This window comes from Theropithecus gelada, chromosome 8 (assembly GCF_003255815.1).
Source record: "Theropithecus gelada isolate Dixy chromosome 8, Tgel_1.0, whole genome shotgun sequence".
NCBI lineage: Eukaryota > Metazoa > Chordata > Mammalia > Primates > Cercopithecidae > Theropithecus > Theropithecus gelada.
This window is the reverse complement of record NC_037676.1, coordinates 23,000,018-23,023,489: the sequence shown is the minus strand read 5'-3', so window position 1 is coordinate 23,023,489 and position 23,472 is coordinate 23,000,018. Positions and strand designations below refer to the sequence as shown.

The window sequence follows — 23,472 nt, the reverse complement described above, 5'->3', positions numbered from 1 at the left end:
TAGCCTTCGGTGTACAGGTCTTTCACCTCCTTAGTAAAATTTATTCCCAAGTATTACTTATGTTATAAATGGAACAGTGTTCTTGATTTCATTTTTGACTAGGTTGTTTTGTGGATAGAAATGTCACAGATTGTGTATGTTGATTTTATATCCTGCAACTTTATTGAATTTATTTATTGGTGTTAATGGGCTTTCAGTGGAATCATTAGGGTTTTCTATAGGTAGAATCATTTCATCTGCAAATAGAGGTAATTTTAGTTCTTCCTTTCCAAATTGAACGTTTGTTTCCTTTGCTTTTCTAAATGCTCTTGATAGTACTTCTGGTACATGTTTAACAGAAGTGGTAAAAGTAGGCATCCTTGCCTGGTACCAGAAGAATGACTTCCTATTTCTCCTTTCTGATTGGTTATGATGTTATCAGTGGCTTTTCATAAATGGCTTTTAATTTAAAAAATAGAAAGAAGAGTGGGCAGGTAAACCTTATTGCTTGGGCTGAGACATATTTTAGAGTTTCACATCATTCCAGCTTCAAATAAAATAATGCAAAAGTGTTCTTAAATATTCATTATGGTTTAATCATCAACAACTGCATTGTACACTATCGACATTTGTGTGGTTGCTGAAAGCCTATGATTATGTGCACTTAACCACACCTTTCTTATCAAAACTCGAATTCCAACTAAGCGAAGGACAAAAGTTACATATTAAACGAATTTCAGAAGAAGACCCACATATTTGAGTGAGCACTTACTTCCATGAAGAAAGAAGAATATAAGAATGACAAAATCTCTGAACTGTAACTGGCATGTAAAAAAGTTTTCTGATTATAAACTATCAACTTTGATTTAGTTTTGGGAAACTAGCTGCTATAGAATGTTTACAAATATCCTAAATCAAGAGAATTGGTAACATTGTGTGTTAATAAAATAAGGCATATTTGACTGCTAAAATATATAAACAAATAAATAAATGGCCTTTATGATGTTGAGGAACTTTTCTTCTATGTCTAAACTCTCAGATCAAGAACCATTAACTCCACACCATTATTTAACTGCCTAAACTTTTAATCAAGACAGCATGTTGAACTTCGTTTAATGCCTTTTCACCAATTGATATGATCATGTATTTTTTGTCTTTCAGTCTGTTGATATGATTGATATATTACATTGATCAAGTTGTGTATGTTAAGTCAGTATGCCAAGAATAAATCCAATTTGATTATGATGTATAATCTTTTGGATGTGTTGTTGAATTTGATTTGCTAATATTTTATTGAAAATTTTTACCTCAATGTTTGTCAGAATTATTGGCCTGTAGTTTTCCTTTCTTTGGTGTCTATGTCTTGGCTTGGTATAAAGGTAATGTTGGGCTTGTAAAAAATATTAAGTACACCTTCCATCTCTATTTTTTTGAAAATTTTAAAAATTATTGGTAATAATTCTTCTTTGAATGTCTGATACTTTTCAGCTCTAGAGTCATCTAGTCCTAGGTTTTCCTTGTTGAAAGGTTTTTAATTACTATGTCAATCTCTTTGTTATTTGTCTGTTCAGGCTTTCTACTTCTTTCTGATTCAACCCTTATAGGTTGTATTTTTCTAGGAATTCATCTATTTTCTCTAGGCTATCAAATTTATTGACAAATAATTTTTCATATTGTCCTTTAAGATCTTTTTATTTCTGAGACATCTTTTGTAAAATCTCCACTTTCATTTCTGATTTTATATATTTGAGTTTTCTCTCTCTTTCTCTTAGTCTACCTAAGAGTTTGTCTATTTTGTTACCATTTGCATGGAATATGTTCTTCTTTCTTTTTCTTTCAGCCAATGTATGTCTTTAAAGCTTAAAAGTGTCTGTTGGAGGCAGCATATAGTTAGATCTTTATTCAGCCATTCAGGCACTCTTTATCTTTTGATTGGAAAAATTAATCCATTTATATTCCTAGTAATTATTTATAGGAAAGGATCTACTACTGCCATTTTGTTTTATAGGTTTATTTTTTTTTTATTTCTTCCTCCCTTGTTTATCTTTGTGATTTGGTCATTTTTCTGTAGTGCTGCATTTTTATTCTTTTCTGTTTATCATTTGTATCTGCTGTAGTGTTGTGTTTTTTTTTTTTTTTTTGTATTTACCATGAGGTTTACATAAAACATCTTATAGTTGTAATGGAGTATCTTATACCAATAACAACTTCAGTCATGTATACAAACTCTAGACTTTTATCTTCCCCCTGACAATTTATACTTTTAATGTCATAATATACATATATTATATATTTCTTAACAAATTATTATGGGTATCATTATTTTTGACTCATTTGGTTTTTAAGTTTCATACTAGAGATATGTGTGATCTACAGAGCACTTAAAAGTATTGGCGTATTCTGGGTTTGACTACATATTTACCTTTACCACTGAACTTGCTGGTAGAATTTAAACCTACAGAAAATTAAACTGACTAGAAATTTTATTTAGACCAATTATGCCCTGTGCTCACAGACTCTGAGAACATTTAAAAGAAATGATTGGATTTGAAATAAATATTGGAAATAAAAGTAGTATCAACAAGGAAATAAAACTAATGTCAACAAAGATATTTTGATATGTACTCTACAGACTAAAACACAACACTATATTCATTTTTCTCCTATGACTAGAAGCAGAATTCCACACATAAAATGATATTCTAAGTTCCTATAGTCAAATTCTATGTCTATCTTGCTTATTTCTATCCCTCCAGCACCTGTGACAGCACTTTAAGAGAGATTTGTTGAATGAATTTATGATGACAGGAGGATGTTTTATTTCAAAATAATAATAATCACTTCATAGCTTTTTGGCTAAAATAAAGAGCAAATTAATAATAATACTTTATATCTTTGTGGTGTATTATAGGCTACAGGGAATACTGTGACAGGTTCCTGCTTCTAGAGGGCAGTTACATTTTACACTTAGTTTTAACCTTTGTACATTGCTGAAAATAGTAGTTGATTCCAGCCAAGTGCGGTGGCTCACGCCTATAATCCCAGCACTCTGGGAGGCTGAGACAGGTGGATCACCTGAGGTCGGGAATTTGAGACCAGCCTGACCAACATGGTGAAACCCCATCTCTACTAAAAATTAGCCAGGCATGGTGGCACATGCCTGTAATCCCAGCTACTCAGGAGGCTGAGGCAGGAGAATCACTCGAACCCAGGAGGTGGAGGTTGCAGTGAGCTAAGATCACACCATTGCACTCCAGCCTGAGCTACAAGAGTGAAACTCCATCTCAAAAAAAAGAAAATAGTTGATTCCTAACTATTTGTTAAATGAATCATTAATGTCTAGCAATATTTAAGGATTAGTGTCTCTATGACTTACTAATTTCGACAATGACTATAGTTTCAGTAAATTGCACTGCTAATTCTGGAAACCAAGGCAGAATACATGAGAGCATTTCAAATAAAAATGAAGTTACACATACTACTAGTCTGGTGGCAGGTCGGGCAATGTTCTGCAAATCATGGGCCCACAACACACCATCCGTCCCACAGGTGCTGTCATAATTCTTTTCATCGGGGTCATACTTGAAGAGTGCATGCTCCTGTCCATCCCGATGTATGGGTCTTAAAGGTTCAATAAAGTATCTTTGATTCCCCTGACTGAAGTAGCCCCTGAAAAAAACAGAGTTCTGGTTTCTTAACAAAGTATTACTGCATTAGGTTCATACAGATTTATAAGATCCAAAAGAGGACCTTTAAAATCCCTAGTCAATGTCAAAAACAATTTCATCTCATGGCAATAAAATACAGAAAAACTTACAGCTGAAGATACCTTGGAGATTATCTAAACTTATTTTCTACAAGGAAGTAAGACATATTAGGGAGAAGTGACTGCTGCAATGTTGTGCAACCAACCATTATCAGTTCTGGCACTAGAATGAATATTTCCTGACACTTGGTCCAGCATTCTTCCAATTTTAATGCTATACTTGTTTTAAAGGTACCCTTAAAATGAAAGAGACTTTAGAGTTTTATAGGTAAGTGTTAAAATACTGGCTTTATAACTCATTCACTGACACATTGGGAAAATTTTTTAAACTCACAAGCCTCAGTTTCTCCACTTTTATTTGTCATGACACCTTCCTAATATTGTGATAGTAAAGATTGAATGTGAGAACATGTAAAGCACATGACAAATAAATATTATCAACTTCCTAATTTTCTCTGCTAAAACCTTGAACTAGGATTCATTCAACCAATATTCACTGAGTACCCATTATTCATTAGGCATTGGACTAAGGGTAGATAGCAAAAATAAAGATATGGTCTCTTTTCTTATGGAGCTTATGTTCAAATGAGGAAGATGGATATGTATCAAATAATTACAGAATATATATAACTATATAGTAAGTACTTATATATAATTATAATAGATAATTGATGTGAAGAAAAAGTACAAGAGAATATAATAGACTGAATTAAGTGTACATAAAACTAGATAATGGCAAGACCTTAAGTGGTCCGCCCACCTCAGCCTCCCGAAGTGCTGGAATTACAGGTGTGAGCCACCACCCCCAGACTCCCTCCCCACTTTAAGCTCCCTCTCTCTCTAGATTGTCTTATCTGTGATTATGACATATGTTTCTGTCTGTTAATGATATCCATGAGATGCATGAATTGAGAAGATGATATAAAAAGATGAATTATTGCAATGGTCTGCATAAGGAATCATGGTAGATGGACTAGGATATTGCAGTAGAGACAGAATGAACAATTTCAGAAAGCGTTCAGAGGATAGAATCAACAAGACTTGGTAAGGGATTGAAATTGCAGGGCTGAGGGGCAAGCAAACCTCAAGGAATTTAGGTTTCTGAACTCGGCAAGTGATTATTTGATTATACCACTGATTAAGACAGAGACATGGAAACTGTACCAGACTCAAGAGACAATCATTAGTTTGGTTTAAGGCACACTGAAATTGAGATTTCTTTAAGATATCCAACTGAAAATATGAAAAAGAAAATTAGATAATCAAGTCTGGACATCAGAAGAGCCACCTTACTATAGACAGATGCATAGCATATCATTAACAGACAGAAACATATGTCATAACACAGATAAGACAATCTAGAGAGACAGCTTAAAGTTGGGAGGGAGTCTGGGGGTGGTGACTCACGCCTGTAATTCCAGCACTTTGGGAGGCTGAGGCGGGCGGACCACTTGAGGTCAGGAGTTCAAGACTAACCTGGCCAATATGGTGAAATTCTGTCTCTACTAAAAATACAAAACTAGCCAGGTGTGGTGGCGGGCATCTGTAATCCCAACTATTCGAGAGCCTGAGGCAGGAGAATTGCTTGAACCCAGGAGGCTGAGATTGCAGTGAGCTGAAATCGCACCACTATACTCCAGCCTGGTGACAGAGCAAGACTCCATCTAAATTAATAAGTAAAATAAAGTGAGGAGCGAGAATAGAGAGCAGCTCCCATTCCCGAAAGATTCTGACTCCAGAACTGGGACTCAAAATCCTGTATTTTAAAAATAAGCTAACAAAAATATCTTTGAGAGCAATTCAGATATGTAATTTACAAACCACTATCAGGAGAGGCAGTGTTGCTTCAAATTTCAACATTTATGGCCCTTATGATTCATATGCAACTACATAAAAATTAATGGTATTTGGGATTCATCTGGTTGGTTAGATATATACATAAATACCACAATCACAGGTGCATGCAAAACATTCCTGAAGTCTTACCTTAGACCCCTACATGTGCTGATGCTAGCATCAGAATCCTTTTCATTAATGATATGTCCTTGATAGTAACAATCATCCTAAAGGAAAAGGGGTTTTGTAAAGAGAAGTACATGTGAATTTTAGTGCCACTGCTAAAGCCACATTTGAAATCTTGAAACAGGATTTTAAATACTTTAAATACTTTCAAACCATATTCTGCTGAACAACAGTACACTCCGAGACTTTTAAAAAATAATTAAATTTCATATAAATTGAAATTGCTAATGTCAGTCAACGATCCCAAAATGTTTACAAGGTGTTAACTGTCAGTGTTGACTAAGTAGGATGAATGTCAATAATATTTAGATGGAATAAACTTGGATATGTAAGTTTAAAACCTGAGGGCACTCATTTTTCCTTTTGGCTGATTTCTCATTAACTTTTTTCTAGCAAAGATCTACAAGCCTTTTTCCAAAGGACAGGTTATTCAGATTGGGTTTTTGTTTTTTCTTTCTTGATTTATCTGAAGTGTTCCATCAGATTAATTGGATCAGCACATTTCTTGTCTGCATTTGGAGCAAAATGCCCTTCCTAACATTTTTTCGTGTGGGTGTTCCATGAAGGACCTTTCTAGTTTGGGACAGATGAGGTGTTGGCCCATGTTAACTCTGGTATTATTGCTACAGAGAACAATGCTTGAAGGGCTTCCCATGGAAAATGGAGCTCAGAAAAAGAGGTAATGGTGCATGATGCCTCACATGGCTACACACCGTCATCTGCTCACTCTAAGAAAAGATGGGCTATGAATAGGAGTCAAGAGAAATTGTTAAAGAAAAACAATTCTGCCATTGCCATTGAGGAAACAGTCTTGGTTGAAGAGACCACAAATCCAGAGAAATGATAGAAATTGATTGAGAGCACCAGAGGTATGTAACTCTTCATGCTCATTCTACCCACCCTCCTATAGGAGTCCTTAAAGGCTGGAAAAACTTACCAGAGTTGCCAAGAAATTGTTTTGCTCTTGTTAAAATATATATAAAAAAAAGAAAAGTGGAAGATCAATTGGGTAAGGGCTACTGCTGAAAAAAGCACTAATGATATAAACGCAGTTTCACGTCTATTATTTGCCTAGCGAGGACACCGCCTTTAGGGCTCTGGGTAAAACCCCTATTAAAGAATTGAAGAAACTGTTATACCATAATTTGTGGGCTTGTGGTGATCTCCTTTCCAGTGGAATTATAATATGTTTCTGTGTAGCCTGGTGCAAGGAGATTCCTAGAGAAAGACAAAAATGTTGTGGTTACTTGTGCTGATTGCTAAGTCCAGTGAACTTCTTAAGTCATTTGAGAGCAAAAGCTGATTAGTCCAGGTTTGTACCGGCCATAATCAGCAACAGACTCAGCACACTCTCCATATGCTGCCTTTCTCTTGCTGAGGATAATATCACAGATAAATGTACTTACTTGTTTTTTTTCAAATAAAGCACCGCAATTTTTCCATTAACTGTCATTTTATACTTTAATTCAGTTTCAAATTGTTCCTGCAAAAATATACAAACATTTACTTGTAATTAAAAACATACACAAATATTCACTTGAATAGTATACTTCTATCTGTGTAGTCATTAGCAAGCAATATCTGCTTTTTAGCAGTGTAATACCAAATGCTTGCCTATTCCCCTTTTAACAGATCAAACAACTCTGGCAACTAAATAAACAAATTATCTGAGAGCCTTTTATCCATCCATCCTTCCATCCATCCATCCTTGCATTTTACAAATATCGTTTGAGTGAGTGCTGTTTCTTTGCAAGATACTGCTTGGTTTTGAAAATTCGACTCTAAGCAAGAAAAATTGGTACCTACTGTCAGAGAGCTTATAATCTTGTGAAAAGACAGACACTGACATGAGTTATGTGCATGATGATGGATGTATATAGTAGATATATAAGATATATGTCTAACAATATATATATGGATGTATATAGTAGTATATAAGATATATGTCTAACATCTTAAGGCCAGGAAAGGCTTTTTTGAGGAAGTAATGTTTCAGATGACACATAAATTACCCAGGTGAAGTGAGAAAGTGAAGTTATCTGATTAGAAGGAATAGTGTACACAGATGCCTAAAAACTTCTATCACATCTCATGATTTTTAGTCTCGAGGTCTTCTCAAGACTAAGTGGAACATAAACTGTGAGAAACATAGCAGGAATATATACTGTAATGTGAGGAAGAACCATCAAGAAGAAACCATAGTCCCAGGTATTTAGGAGGAAGAAATATTACCTCAAGTCAACCATGTAAAAGGAGAATTATTTTAAACTTGGATATTGGTATATAAGGAGAGCTGTTGAGGACTACACAGAATTCTTTTAAAGAAGATGTTTTGGGGTACTAAGTTCTGACTTTCATCTATAAAACAGGGTTATTAGCTGTAGTTGCACTCAATATCTAAAAAGTTATTAGGAAGTGCCTGGTTACTGTCATTAAAGATATCTAAATATGGTAGACCAAAGGTGGTTGAGAAACATATATTATAGACTGAGTTCTATTTCTTCTGCTGTGTTGCACCTAAGGTCAAGCCTTCCTTCTCTCCCTCCCCTTCTGGCCAGTATGGTATCTGAGCTCATAGAGGGACAATGCATGTTAGAGTCATCAGATCATGAGTACTGTTCTGAGATTTAGCCCTCTCCAAAGTCAATTGTTACAGTCCATAATTTCCTTAAATCCTCAGTTTTTGAGGTCTGCTCTGCTGTCAATAATCCCAGGCTATAAATATCCCCCAATGTGGGCCTAGATAAATAGAGGTTGATGGACTCAGCTTATTTTCATGGACGACAGGAACTGGCAAGAGACAGGGCATTGAAAATAAAAGTTATGCAGAGTAGTCATAACCTCTTATTGTTCAGGTTTAAGAAAGGCTAGCTAGAATGAAGCTATGAGAACGATACCAAATATGGTCTTCTACCAGAAATGGCCTTCCAGATATCTGCTTTCTGTTCAGCAATGGATTTTTAGTAGATTTAGTTACTAAAACTTTAGCTGAAGGTTGTTTTAGAAAAGAATAAATGCTTTTGGGGTGGAGTTTTGGTCAACACTGGCATAAAGATTATGGATGGAAGGGAAGATCAAGGAAGAAAGCTAGAGCCTCTATGAAAGAGAGTACACTGGGTAATATAATAATAATAATACTTTTGAAAGCGAGTTCCCTTGTGGAGAGCAAGGTTTGAGGATAAGAAGTGTTGTTCTAGTTGTGTACTCTGTGGGTTCGGAAGTATGCATCAAGAGAAGTAAGGTGCACCTTGATTTGGAGAGTACTCACTAGAAGGAAATGATTTCGGTTTTACTGAGGAAGACTAGCTAGCCACAGAAACATATAGATCCAAATTTTCTCTAAAAATAATGTCATAGGTCCGATTTAGAGGGTGGATTGTGAAAGCCACAGTCCTGGATGGTCCTGGGATGGAGCAAATCTGTAAGTTCAAGGACATGTCAATGGGCACACAGGAAATATCAAGAGAAGCCCTAGAAGACACAGAGAGATTCTTAATTCTAGTAATACAACAGTTACTCAAAACTCACAGTGAATCCATGAGCTCTAAAAACCCTGCTAAATTAGCCAATGGGCCTGAAAGAGTTCTCAATCTGAGGGAAGAATTGTGCTGTAAGATATTTTCTTTTATGACATGGGCCAATACCAAGGTAGTTTGGGCCTCTAAGAACATGTACAATCTGGATGCTGAATTCTATGAAGAATAGTTACTGTCTTTGGAATGTAAGTTCCCAGCATCAGGGACTTTCACAGAGTATATGTTAAATATGTCTCTAGGGAGGTTTATGGGTAATATGCTCCAGTCATAAACATTTATTCATTTGTCCATTAGTTTACTTATTCATTTGCTCATTTATTTAACACATACTTATTTAGTCCTTATATCATTCATATAAATACAATCGTGAATATAATTATGAATAAAATATTCAAAGTTCTACCTTGTTCTTTACCCCCAGCCCCCAAAAATTTTTACAAAGGATTATTTCAGTCTAGCTGAAATATTAAGAGATGTGGCATGTGTGATCAAGTCAGAAAGATGGTGTCACACCCCTGGCAGAGCTGACAGGTAAAGCCAGTGCCTCAGTTCTCTGGTTGTATAATAAAACAACACAGGGCACAGTTGTATAATGATAACTACAAAAGTCCTCCATCTGTTCACTGTCTTGAGAAGTGAAGCACTTAATCAATCGAGGGTGAGACCTATCAAGCTTTTATGGGATGGGATACAGAGATCCCCTTGATCATAAGGGTGGTCAATTGCACTATGAATTGTGGATTGTTTCAAGTAGTATTTGCTAATCAAGTCTTTGCACAGGGAAGACCAATAGTCTCAACACAGAAACTGCAAAGATAACTCCCAAGAACTTGGCTTATACCTGGAAGACAGTGTTCTTATTAGTCGTAAGGTGTGCCTGAGAGACTATAGAAGAGTCTATGCCAATGGAAATCATATATTTGTTGTGTGGCAAACAAAGATGTCACTAACTTCTTTAGTCTATGTTTGTAAAACAAGTATCATATGGCAGAACCCAATAACCCCAACAGGGCAGGATTGAGATATGAGGCATGCAGCAGCATTAGAAGCCTTAGGTCGTGGATAGGACAGAATCTGGAATCATGGAGAGATTGCTAGGGTTTAGTTCTGGATGTTCACAGGGTGATATCAAAAGCCACAGGATAGGATTGCCAGATAAAATACAGGATGCCAGTGAAATGTGAATGTCAGATAAACAGAATATTTTTGTTAATGCGTATAAACATATAATACTTTTTAAAATACATGTGCCCCCTATGACCATTGTGACACACTAATGAAATATTTGTTGTCTATTTGAAATTTAAATTTAACTGGGCATCCTCTATTTCTATTTGCTAAATGTGACAATCCTGCACATGGAGGAGTTTAGAAGATGTGAGAAAGAATGGAAAGTAGAGATCAGTGACTGAGAAAAAGAGATGCAAATGCACTAGCTGGGAAAATTAGATTCATTCTGTTGGAATGCTTCTTTACAATTATATCAGAAATGTTGTGTGGGACATATATATATATATACACACACACACACACACGGGGTGGGGGAGCGGACGGGGAGAGGGAGAGAGAGAGACTCACTCTGTCACCCAGGCTGGAGTGCAGTGGCATGATCTCAGCTCACTGCAACCTCTGCCTCCCAGGGTTCAAGTAATTCTCCTGCCTCAGCCTCCTGAGAAGCTGGGATTACAGGTGTGCACCACCACACCCAGCTAATTTTTTTGTGTGTATTTTCAGTAGAGTCAGGGTTTTACCTTGTTGGTCAGACTAGTCTCGAACTCCTGACCTCGTGATCTGCCTGCCTTGGCCTCCCAAAGTGGTGTAGGACATATTTATACAAAAAGACTTTTACTGTTTGTCTGAAATTCAAACTTAACTGGTACTCTGTGTTTCATCTGGCAACCCTACCATGTGACGTTTGATATCTTCCTGTAAACAGCTGGAATTAAACCCTAACAAAAATTACTGCTAATGGTTTAGCCACCTGGATATTGTGGGGTAATTCAAAGGTGTCACCTGACACCTGAGATATTAAAAAGTAAACATGGGAGAGTTATATTTATTTCTGAGATGCTGTGGAAGCATTCAGTGCTTATTCCATTATATTCATCAGGCCTGATAATATATTCTCTTCTACTCTCTACAACCACAGGGAGCAGGAGAGAACTTGGAAATGTAACAGATGAAACTAAAAAAATAAAATTTTTTCCTTTTGAAGAAACATTAAAAGGTTCTAATTATTTAGGTAGTTTTGTCTTCAATTATCTATGGTATTTATTTTAATAATCTTATTTCCTTTAGAGATAAAAATTAATGTGCTTTGCAAGTATTTATTTGGACCCACATGTATTAGTGAAACAAGTATTTATGTTCCAGGACAAGGATTGGCAGATGAGGGTGAAGGAGGAGTAGAGACATGGCATACACATATTTAAAGAAAAAAAAAATCCTTTAAAAATGTTTACCTGGACAGTTTCAAACCGGAAGTGAAGGTTACACTTGCTCTCATAGAAACACATGCGCACACACACACTTGTGAACACACCATCGCTACAGACACATTTCTTTTTAAAATCAGTAGCTAAACTTTATAATACTGACTGTGACTGATGCATGATTTCAGGATAGGGACGTATTCGTGTATATAGGAATATGGCAAGTTGGCTTGACAAAGACTATAAGAGACTCTAAATGTAGAGTCCCCTAAATGGGAGGGACTCTAAATGTAGAGAGAGTATTTTAAGTAGCAAGAAATCCATTTAAAAAAAAGCATAGAAGTAGAAACAAGCATATTATTAAGAAAAGCAAACCAAGGTTGACAGTTTATGTCAAAAAGAGGAATTTTAAAATAAAGGTTTATTAACTGGGACATGAAGCCACAAAAACTGAAAATTAGTCATAAGAAATGGAATATGATGGTCTACATAGGGCAGCGCCATAACATAATATATAATTTCTCTCTCTCTCTCTCTCTTTTTTTTTTTTTTTTTTTTTTTTTTGAGATGGAGTTTCACTTTTCTTGCCCGGGTTGGAGTGCAATGGCGTGATCTCAGCTCACTGCAAACTCTGCCTCCTGGGTTCCAACAAGTCTCCTGCCTCAGCCTCCTGAGTAGTTGGAATTAGAGATGCCCACCACCACATCCAGCTAATTTTTTGTATTTTTAGTAGAGACGGGTTTCACAACGTTGGCCAGGTTGCTCGTGAACTCCTGACCTCAGGTGATCCACTCATCCACTCGCCTCAATCTCCCAAAGTGCTGGGATTACAGGCGTGAGTCAATACACCCAGCCCATAGCATAATCTTGAATAGGGAGTTAAAATTTGGATCCTTCCTTGCTTTTCATATACATTATCCCAAAATATTTGTATAAGTATTATTATGATCATCTCTATTTTAAGACAAGAAACCTAACATTTATGTTTGTCTAAATTTATACAGAGAGAATGGACAAAATTTACAGGTGAACACAAACTAATCCTCTGATTTCAGATCCTATATACTTGCACTGTGGATGAGGAAAATGTAAGGTTCATGTAGCCATTTAACCTAGTAATGGACTAGATAAGTAATATAAACACAATAAATATTAAGCATATTATATCAACCTCATCCACCTAGTCAATCACTGCAAAAATTAATATTTTTCATCTAGTATGAGCCAGTAACTAGTCTATGGCTTTTGTTAATCAAAATATATTATTCAAAGCTCAAATTTATTTTTTCAGTTGTGAGGAAATCATTTTACAGCTCTGATTAAGAACAGTTCACCTGTGTTTAAATTTTCCTCAAAATGTTCATTGAAAAAAGGGTCTTTGGTGTGTGTGCGTGCGTGCGTGTGTAAGTAAATGTTGGCTTTTCTTGGAAGCGTTGTTTACTGTGAGTCAAAAACACATAAAGAGTAGATAATTAGTATAAATTTCCACGAGGACACAATTAATCACTGGTTTAGTAGCAAAAGGTTGATGACACAGAAAATACAGGTGAACTTGTGAAATTCGAGCTGATGGCTAACAAGAGAAGTAAAAGACCTCTTCAAGGAGAACACACACGACTGCTTAAGGAAATCAGAAAGGATGCAAACAAATGGAAAAACATTCCATGTTCATGGATACAAAGAATCAATACTGTGAAGATAGCCATACTACCCACAGTAATTTAGAGAATCAACGCTATTTCCCTTAAACTACCATTGACCTCCTTCACAGAATTAGAAAAAATTACTTTAAAATTCATATGGAACCACAAAAGAGTCTGTATAGCCAAGACAATCTTAAGCAAAAAGAACAAAGCTGGAGGCATTATACTACCAGACTTCAAGGTATACTACAAGGCTACGGTAGCCAAAACAGCATGGTACTGGTACAAAACAGACACATAGACCAATGGAATTGAATAGAGAGGTCAGAAATAAGACCACACATCTATAATCCTCTGATCTTTGACAAACCTTACAAAAGCAAGCAATGGGAAAAAAAATTTCATATTTAATAAATGGTGCTGGGAGAACTGGCTAGCCACATGCAGAAAATTGAAACTGGACCCCTTCGTTCCACCTTATACAAAAATTAAGATAGATTAAAAACTTAAATGTAAACCCTAGAAGAAAATCTAGGCAATACCGTTCACGACATAAGCACAGGCAAAAATTTCACGACAAATTGTCAAAAGCAATTGCAACAAAAGCAAAAATTGACAAACAGGATCTAATAAAACTAAAGAACTTCTATATAGCAAAAGAAATTATCATTAGAGTGAACAGACAACCTGCAGAATGAGAGAAATTTTTTACAATCTATCGATCTGAGAAAGGTCAAATATTCAGAATCTACAAGGAACTTAAATTTACAAGAAAAACAACCCTATTAAAAAGTGGGCAAAGGACATGAACAGACACTTCTCAAAAGAAGACATTCATGCAGCTAACAAACATATGAAAAAAGCTCAACATCACTGATCCTTAGAGAAATGCATATCAAAACCACAATGAGATACTGTCTCACGCCAGTTAGAATGGCAATTATTAAAAAGTCAAGAAACAATAGATGCTGGCAAGGCTGTGAAGAAATAGGAACGCTTTGACACTGTTGATGGGAATGTACATTAGTTCGGTCATTGTGGAAGACAGTGTAGCAATTTCTCAAAACCTAGAACCAGAAATACCACTTGACCCAGCAATCCCATTACTGGGTATATACCCAAAGAAATATAAATCATTCTATTACAAAGATACATGCATGCACATGTTAACTGCAGTACTATTTACAATAACAATGACGTGGAATCAACCCAAATGCCCATCAGTGAGAGACTGGATACAGAAAATGTGGTACATATACACCACGGAATACTATGCAACCATAAAAAGGAACAGGATCGTGTCCTTTGCAGGCACATGAATGGAGTTGGAAGCCATTATCCACAGCGAACGAACACAGGAACAGAAAACCAAACACTGCATGTTCTCACAATTCAGAGCTGAACAATGAGAACACATGGACACAGGGAGGGGAACAACATACTCTGAGGTGTGGTAGGGGGCGGGGCAAGGGAAAGCATCAGGAGAAATAGCTAATGCATGCTGAGCTTAATACCTAGGTGATGGGTTGATTGATGCAGCACACCACCATGGCACACGTTTATCTATGTAACAAACCTGCACATCCTGCACATGTATACCAGAACTTAAAACAGAATTTCAAAAAAGATAAAAAGTTATTAGAAAAAAATTCAACTGACGAGTCTCTTATTTTTAACAGTAAATGATACAACAAACTGGTCAGTGTCTCAGGGTTACAGACTGATTCTTAGACTTCAGTGTAACAGAACCTGAGCTACCTTAATGGCCAGAAAGCCTCTATTGATGCCACAGAGGCTCTCAGGAGAACATACAGACTCTCCCACATATTAAATCAATTTGGCTGCTTGGATAGGCAGCCACAAATAATACTAACACATAAAGTTGTCATTTGGAGTCAAACAGGTTTGAATCCAAGCTCTAAAACGTATAAGCTATGTGCTCCTAGGCAGGGTACTTAAATTTTCTGAGCCCCTACCTCTCCACTTAGAAATAAAATACTGTAAAAATACACTTATGTTATATGGTTGTTGAAAGGACTAAATATGAAGATATATTAAAAATCGTTATTTTTTTTCCAACTTTTATTTTAGATTCAGGGGATACCTGTGCCAGTTTGTTATATGGGTAAATCGCATGTCATGGGGGTTTCGTGTACAGATTACTTTGTCACCCAGATAATAAGCATAATGCACTACAGGAAAAAAGGTGTCTGACATTTTAAAGAAACTCTTAGAAGGCATTTGAAAGTCATATTGAAGGGGAATCCAATGCATTTGGGTTCCATCTGAATTTAGTGAAACCATTTGGTTGATAATTATTTTAGGAAATGGGGTCAAATACAGGTTCTGTTGTCATAAATTTGCTTTAGAAGAAATGCTATGGAAAATCGCATACAGTGAGGGAATATGTGCACCGAGTGTGCTGGATTTCAGAGTATTTCTGTAAACTATTATTTGTGTCCCATTTATCTGTATCTTCCTGGCTCCCAGAAGAAGACTTAAGAGTGCAGGTAATTATAACATTGTTATAATTGAATGAATCATGTTTTAGCTTTTCTTAGAATTAATAAATGTTTATTGAGTGAATGTTGACTGAGAATATGTTGTTTCATTTGCAGTAAGAAACGTACAAACATTAAAAAGAGTCTTTTCAGAAAAGACAGATAAATTCCATGTTAATGTGTGTGTATACATGCATTCACTTGCTGTATTTTTTTTCCTACTTCTGTTTCAATTGTCATAGTTGTGTTTAGATGGATGGATGGATGGATGGATAGATAGATAGATAGATAGAAAGAAAGAAAGAATCCAATTTTCTTTGGAAGTACATAATAAATCATCATAAAATATTAAATTTACGGCCAGGCGGTAGCTCACGCCTGTAATCCCAGCACTTTGGGAGGCCAAGACAGGCGGATCACAAGGTCAGGAGATCAAGACTATCCTGGCTAACAGAGGGAAACCTCATCTCAACTAAAAATACAAAAAAATTAGCTGGGCGTGGTGGCGGGCCACTGTAGTCCCAGCTACTCAAGGCTGAGGCAGGAGAATGGTGTGAACCCGGGAGGCGGAGCTTGCAGTGAGCCGAGATTGCGCCACTCCACTCCAGCCTGGGTGACAGAGTGAGACTCTGTCTCAAAAAAATTTAAATTTCCTCTCTTTGTTACCTTGGACAGTTTCTTTCACTTCTCAGAAACTTGATTTGTAGAATGAGGTTAATAATATAACTTCGGGTTATAGTAAAGATTTTTTAAAAGGTCAAAAAGAAATACAAATATAATCATTGTTATTTAACTTCAAGGTGTAATTGCTGAAAACATCACAAATTCCACTTGACACACACAGGCACACACACACACACATGCACATATATAAACATACACATATAAATCTCATCTATCTCATCAGAGATATATATATAATGTATATATATGTGTATATATGTGTGTGTGTGTATATATACATATATATATCTCTCTCAAATCAAGATTCTTTGATAAATCAAAAGCTGTACCTGTTGCTCTGGCTCTTTGACCTCTCTTTTATGTAGTGGATGAAGTCTTATAGGATAAACCACTTCATACTTCTTCACCCCAGGGAGTTCTTTTATAGCACTTACTGAGAAAAAAGAAAAAGACTTATCCAGGTAGAACTGAAGTAGGCTGGCCAGTAATGGCCATCCTTACTGCATTCCCAATGAACGATACCACACACAGAAGGCTGAAGTGACAAATTACAGAGTTATTAATGGGCTGACACCAGCAGAGAGCGACAACCTCAGAAGGCTACTCTTTCCTCTTAACGTTTTACTTTAACCTGTATCTTCAGATACGTCCCCCATTAAAAGTTTACAAGGGTTACCGTATTTAGAGAAAGTATTTCTTTTGGATTTTGCCACTTCTCATTATCTTTGATCCCTGCAGTGCAGGGAAATAGCAACAGCCCAGCCAAAAAAAACAAAAAAAACCAAAAAAGACAGAAGCGAAAGTAATCCTCTGAGAAGCTAATCAGTCCCAGAAAAATTGCATTAAAGCACTGGAAAACCATACAAGGTTAGAAAAAAATAACTAATGTACACAATTTTAATTCTATTTTTCTTGGATTTGAAAACAGCAATGTTTTATACTAGTGAAATAAAACTATGTCACAGTAAGAAAAGGCTCCAATACTAGGTTCATAGAATGAGCTGGCAAAAGCAATGCAGAAAAAACCTTCATGTTTTGCATACAAAACATTTAAAAAATGAAAATTAGAGAAGCAGATAATTCAAACAGAATCACTGGCCTGGAAGGACTTTTTTGAGCCTGCAAGTCATACTGAAAGAGAACTGAAAAGTGATTTGATCCAACCTGTCTGCATCTTAAATGCTCCTCTCCATGTTGTCTTTAGAAGTCTTTTTTTTATTATTTTTTATTTTGTTGAGACAAGGTCTTACTCTGTCACCAAGCTGGAGTGCAGTGGCACAAACACGGCTCACTGCAGCCTCAACCTCCTGGGCTCAAGTGATCCTTCCACCTCAGCCTCCAGAGTAGCTGGGACTGCAGGTGTGCACCACCATGCCTGGCTATTTTTTTTTTTTTTTTCTATTAAAGAAGAGGTCTCACTATATTGCCCAGGCTGGTCTTGAACTCCCGGGCTGTAGCAGTTCTCCTGGCTTGGCCTCCCAAACTGCTGGGATTATAAGCATGAGCCACAGCACCCAGCCTAGAACTCATTTTAGAGAGAGATTCAATTTTGTTAAAGCTAACATTAGATTTTCTATTTTCTTTTTGATTTGCCCATGTGGTCTAGTCTCTGTTCTGCATGAAGTCAATAGACCTGCTCCTTAACTGCTAAAGGTGGCTACAGGCTTAACCAAAATGTGGACTGCAGTAGCAGAATGGGGCCTAACTCTACAACTTTCTAAGACTGGAACTGAAAAGGTTTTGTTCTCTTCTCTGAGTAAGGACTAGGAGGGTCTCTAAAGGTAGTCCTAGCTCAGAGTACTCAAATCTTAAAGTTCTATGGTGAGATACATTTATGTTACTGTGGTTGATCTTTTAACAAACATAACTGAAGCACTTAAGTATTACTGCTTACCTAGGAGGGCTGTGCTTTTACTCCAGTCATTTATCACAGAGCAAAACATTGTTTAAAGTTTTCTTCAGAAACTAAAGTATAAACTTTCAAAAACTAGTGTTATTATTGTTAATCATTTGAGAATGGCTTTATTTCATTTAATGACTGAAGAGTCACTTGTATTTAACTTTGAAGAACAGAAAAAGGGTTAAACCAGCTAAGAACTCTTTGAGTCAAAAAGAGTGTTAAAGTAATGAACTATCTTTTCTCTCAGTGGCTTAAGAGTTACTCTAAAAAATATCAAAATTACTTAAAGGCATGGCACTGACAGTACCTTATTTTTTTATTTGGTTTGAGTCTTTAAATAGTTTGAAAAAAGGAGGCCGAATAAATGGTTTCTAAAGCTAGTTCAAGTGGTTTATGATTTATGCAAATAAATACAGAATCCCCTATAACCTCTTTGGAGAGTCAGTGATCATTAGGATAGCTGAATTCTGATCCATTGTGATAAAATAAGCCTCATTACATTGTCACACTTCAAGAACAACATCACGAGGTTCTTCAGTTCCTCATTTCTTGCTCTCACAGAGGTAATCCCTGGGCATCTTTGATTTCTATTAAATTAACCTTTGGTAAAGGAAAAGAATAACATCAATTATAAAAAATTTTTGAAACATAAGTTTGAAAACCTAAATAAATATTAAATTGATGATTCTTTTTCTGAGTTAAAATTTTTCTAATTTTTGTAATTATTTTGAAACTGTAAGATGCCAAGAGGTAAGAAAATTACTCCTGCCAGAAATTAACTGATGGTATTGACACAATTCCCTGCTGCCTCCTTAATTTAGGGACACAAAACAAGCATACCATAAGGCACCAACATGCTGCCTAGTAGATTACAGTAGCTAATCAATGCGAGTAGTCTTGTTAAAGATAGAGTTAGCGAAGCCAAATTTCACCAATGTTGCAGCCAACACAAATCTTTTAAAATGCTATATTAGAACACACATGATTCTAACAGGAAATACTAGTCCAAGCTGCCTTCGTAGAATAAAATAATAGTTGTGTTCCTGATTTTTTGTATAAAAGCAGAAAATGAAGTGAGTTTCCTTCTCAACACCATTCAGAAATGGTGAGAAGGAAAACAGGCCCATCTAGCCAACACAAATTTTCTCTCACATGCACACTGACCTCTATGCTTCTAGTTAGTGTCTGAATCCTAATGTTTCATGAAATCAGAAATTACAAACTAGCTCTTGACTATGGGCTCAAAATATGTAAGTTAGTTATAAAATTTCTTACTAACTTTTTGGTGGATGAACCACTTCCAAATGGAAATCAAAGACAAAGCAAAGCAAAACAAAATCAACAACAACAACAAAAACCCACAGCATTTCTTTTAAAAGTCTTTGGCAACCTCTCAATCTCTTCAGTTTGAAGTGAATGGAATTCCAGCTCCTTCCAAACTCTTGCCACTTCATATATTCTCTAAAGAAACCAAATAGAATTTCTCTTAAAGGCTCTCATTTTCTGGAAACCTAGAAGTCCCTGAAATAATGAGATCTGGAATACAAGAAATTACACAGCCATTGTAGGGATGTAACAGACCTAAATATTGTTTAGCTCATCCACCTTCAAGTTTAATGGAGATGGTGCAGTCTCATCCCCACTGAATAACATCATGTTAATTATTTTGAAGCCTGAGGAACAAACACAACCAACTGCCATCCAGAGATTACACAAATCCAGGGTGTAACACAATATGTTTCTATTAATTCATTTTAATACTTGCCTTCTCTCTCCCACAGAACTCACATGTTGGATTAGTCTTGAATAGCAAAACCAGATCAGGAAAAAGAAAACTGTTATTTTGGTTTAGATTGGATAATTATTTTTGACTGTTTTGAGTTTTAGAAAAACCAAAGCTCATTAACAACATTAATATGATCAACATTAGTCTGGATTGCTTCATTATTTGTTCATGTGTTTGGGGTCATTTTGGAAATGGGAACATTAGTATGTAATATCGACATTTTCATTTTTGTTCAAATGTGTTTGAAACTGTTCAAAGAAACGTCTTCTTTCCAAACTGAACACATCACATTAAATGCTGAATTAGGGTTTACACAAGGATATTGACTTACGTTCTGGGATTCTCTGTATCTCCTCAATCCATCTTGTGGTTTTAAACTTCATGCATTAAAAGTGAGTACAAACAAAAGGAAAAAAACTGCATTTCAATTAGGTCTATTATTTTGGCTATTTTGATTAAATTGTATATATCCTTTTCAGTCTTCTAGTCACCTTATAAAGGCAAGGAATAACTGGTAGTTTGAAATAAAATAATTTCAAAATTGCCGTACCCCCAGGTATTCTACTGTAATAAGGTAAAGACCTTTCTCCTTTATTGATGCACTCATTTACATCTTCACCCCGCAAACACCTGTCACATCCTTTTAAATATTTGCTTTTCCTTTTTTGTAGGATGAAATCCCGTAAGTCATTTTTTCTCAGGGGATTGTGAAGTTCACTACACACAACTGGCCTTATTTTACATCTCCTTCTTTTATGTCAACCGTCTGGGAACTGGGCAGAAGTCGTGGTCAGAGGGGCATATATTTATTGCTTTGATGATAGGGGCAGAGAACAAAGAGGAAGAGGTGGGAAATGAAAATTGCTTTACTTCTTAGATTCTGACTAGAAAGGCCACCCAAATGGGAATCATAACAGGGATAGTTCAGTGGCAAAAAAGACACCCTTAAAAATGCAAGCTGGAGGTTAAAGGACGGGTGGCGTCACACTTCTAGGCGTGACATCAGAGGAAGCTGCGTCTCTTGGTGCCATGGTGTACAGGCACCGTCAGGGCAGCAGAACCGATTGGTGTGCCCAATTGCACAGAAGGGCTGTAATGTGCATGGGACCCAGTGTTAGCCATGCGAATCTGTTAATGGATCCAGCTTGATCTTTTTTTTTTTTTTTTGAGACGGAGTCTCGCTCTGTGGCCGAGGCTGGAGTGCAGTGGCGTGATCTCCGCTCACTGCAAGCTCCGCCTCCCGGGTTCACGCCATTCTCCTGCTTCAGCCTCCCGTGGAGCTGGGACTACAGGCGCCTGCCACCTCGCCCGGCTAATTTTTTGTATTTTTAGTAGAGACGGGGTTTCACCGGGTTAGCCAGGATGGTCTCGATCTCCTGACCTCGTGATCCGCCCGTCTCGGCCTCCCAAAGTGCTGGGATTACAGGCTTGAGCCACCGCACCCGGCCCAGCTTGATCTTTATGCTCTTCAACAAAGCTAGTGCCCAAGCAGTTCTTGTATTTCAGCTAAGAGCGGGTTCCCGAAAAGCTGTTGGTGATAGCAGTCTTGGAGAATGGAGAGAAAAAATATTTCTATTAAGTTTGACTCAAAAAGTAGGAATTTCAGGTCAATATTAAATGCCTGACATCAGTTTTATTTTTTTTAATATTTCAGGCTCATTTTACCAAAAGAAAGCTGGTGTAACACGTTCACATCAGACAAAATAGATATCAAAGCAAAAGGCATTAGAGATGAAGAGGATCACTGCACAGTGATAAAAGGTTCAGTTCAGATATAGGTACATATTAAAAGTGAGTGCAAACAAAAACATATAGAAGCAAAAATATACAGAAATGGAAAATAATCAGATAATTAAAGATATTAGGTTAGATGAAATTTTTATAAGTCTTGAAAACAAATCAAAAGTCAGAAGCAGGAAAATCATTTTTAGCAACAAAGTACTAAGAGGGTGCATGGACAAGGGAAAGTTTTCCCTCCCTAAGCCCCATACCTCTAGCTGATAATCTGTTCCCATCCCCAGGTCCCAGCAAACATTCTAAGACCCACAAACAGGTTTACTGGGGAGGAATTCGAGGCACTGCAGTTCATGTGCTGAGTTAAATAAGCTCTGGAAATAGAAATAAGCTGAAGAATCACGATACCCAATCTAATTTAACCAAAATCTAACTAGAGAATTTACCAGAAATTGAGAGACTTGCTAGACACAATTTCTTGTTGGGAAGGTAGTATTTTTCTCCTTTCAAATTTTTAAATGTTTGATATAACCAGCAAAATAAAAGTAAATTATCAAGTTAAGCTTAATAGCAATATTGTTTTGTTACGTAATATCATAATACCTTATAAATTTAAAAAATAGTTAATTATTTCCAGTTAGTCACATTTATTATTACTAATAATGAATAAATACAAAAATATACACTCAAGCAGAAAGAGCCAAACTGGCTCCCATAATAATAGCAGGTATTTTCCTAAGCCTTGTACACAGTAATAGTCAAATCTGCCACATCTTTACCATTCTTTAAATGACAAGCTGGGTTTTATTAATTCCACTTTTTCAGCCAGAACTCATATTCATTATTTAAATTGTGCTGTATGAAATTGTCCCTTTTATTTCTATATATTCTCAGATGAGATGCATACATATTGGTTCAAGACCTCTTGTTGCCTCTTTTTAACATTGTCTTTATATCACTCACAGCCCCCAAACAACAGGTTAAAACCAGCCCAACTAGTTAGTAAAACTGGTTGAGAAAAAAGAAAAAGAAAAAAGTCAAAATAGTTTATACAATAAAACTATTAGGAGATGATGAAAAGTTCGCTAATGCATTCAATAGAACCTGAAAAAGAGCTAAACACGTACCTGGAACAGGAGAGAGGAGGAGACTGACTGTCAGGAGACCTTGCAACATGCTGGGTGATTCCAGGAGCACAGTGTCTGCTCTTCTCGCTCAGATGGGCGCTGCTGGGTCTGTCCCTGCCTCCTCTCCAGTGAGACAGAATGAAACTCCCTGGTTCATTCTTGACTCTGATTCAGGAAGTGTTTACTAAAGGTGTTGCACAACCTCGAAGCTGTGGTCCTGCAACAATGGGACAGCAGGAGGAAGTGCTGGCTGCCTCCTGGCTGTAAGATTCCTTGATCTGAACTATTGTTTCACTCTCCTTCTCCATACTCCCCACTCCAAAGTAGTACATTTCCAACATATTATTATAGCCAGATAAGCT

At 36.5% G+C, this 23,472-nt stretch overlaps 1 protein-coding gene across 2 annotated transcripts in view; it reads right to left on the bottom strand.

Annotated features, from left to right (window-relative positions):
* The window catches only part of ADAM28 (ADAM metallopeptidase domain 28), a 65,455-nt gene extending 42,186 nt beyond the window's left edge, over positions 1–23,269 (bottom strand). For both annotated transcript variants that reach the window (XM_025394039.1, XM_025394038.1), the window contains exons 1-6: positions 23,111–23,269; positions 16,893–16,996; positions 7,174–7,250; positions 6,907–6,985; positions 5,732–5,808; positions 3,459–3,648 (exon numbers count right to left, since the gene is read on the bottom strand). In XM_025394039.1, the coding sequence (XP_025249824.1) occupies positions 3,459–3,648; positions 5,732–5,808; positions 6,907–6,985; positions 7,174–7,250; positions 16,893–16,996; positions 23,111–23,159 (576 nt within the window). In that variant the 5' untranslated portion in view covers positions 23,160–23,269. The remainder of the gene's footprint in view (positions 1–3,458; positions 3,649–5,731; positions 5,809–6,906; positions 6,986–7,173; positions 7,251–16,892; positions 16,997–23,110) is intronic.
* Positions 23,270–23,472: the final 203 nt, after the last annotated feature.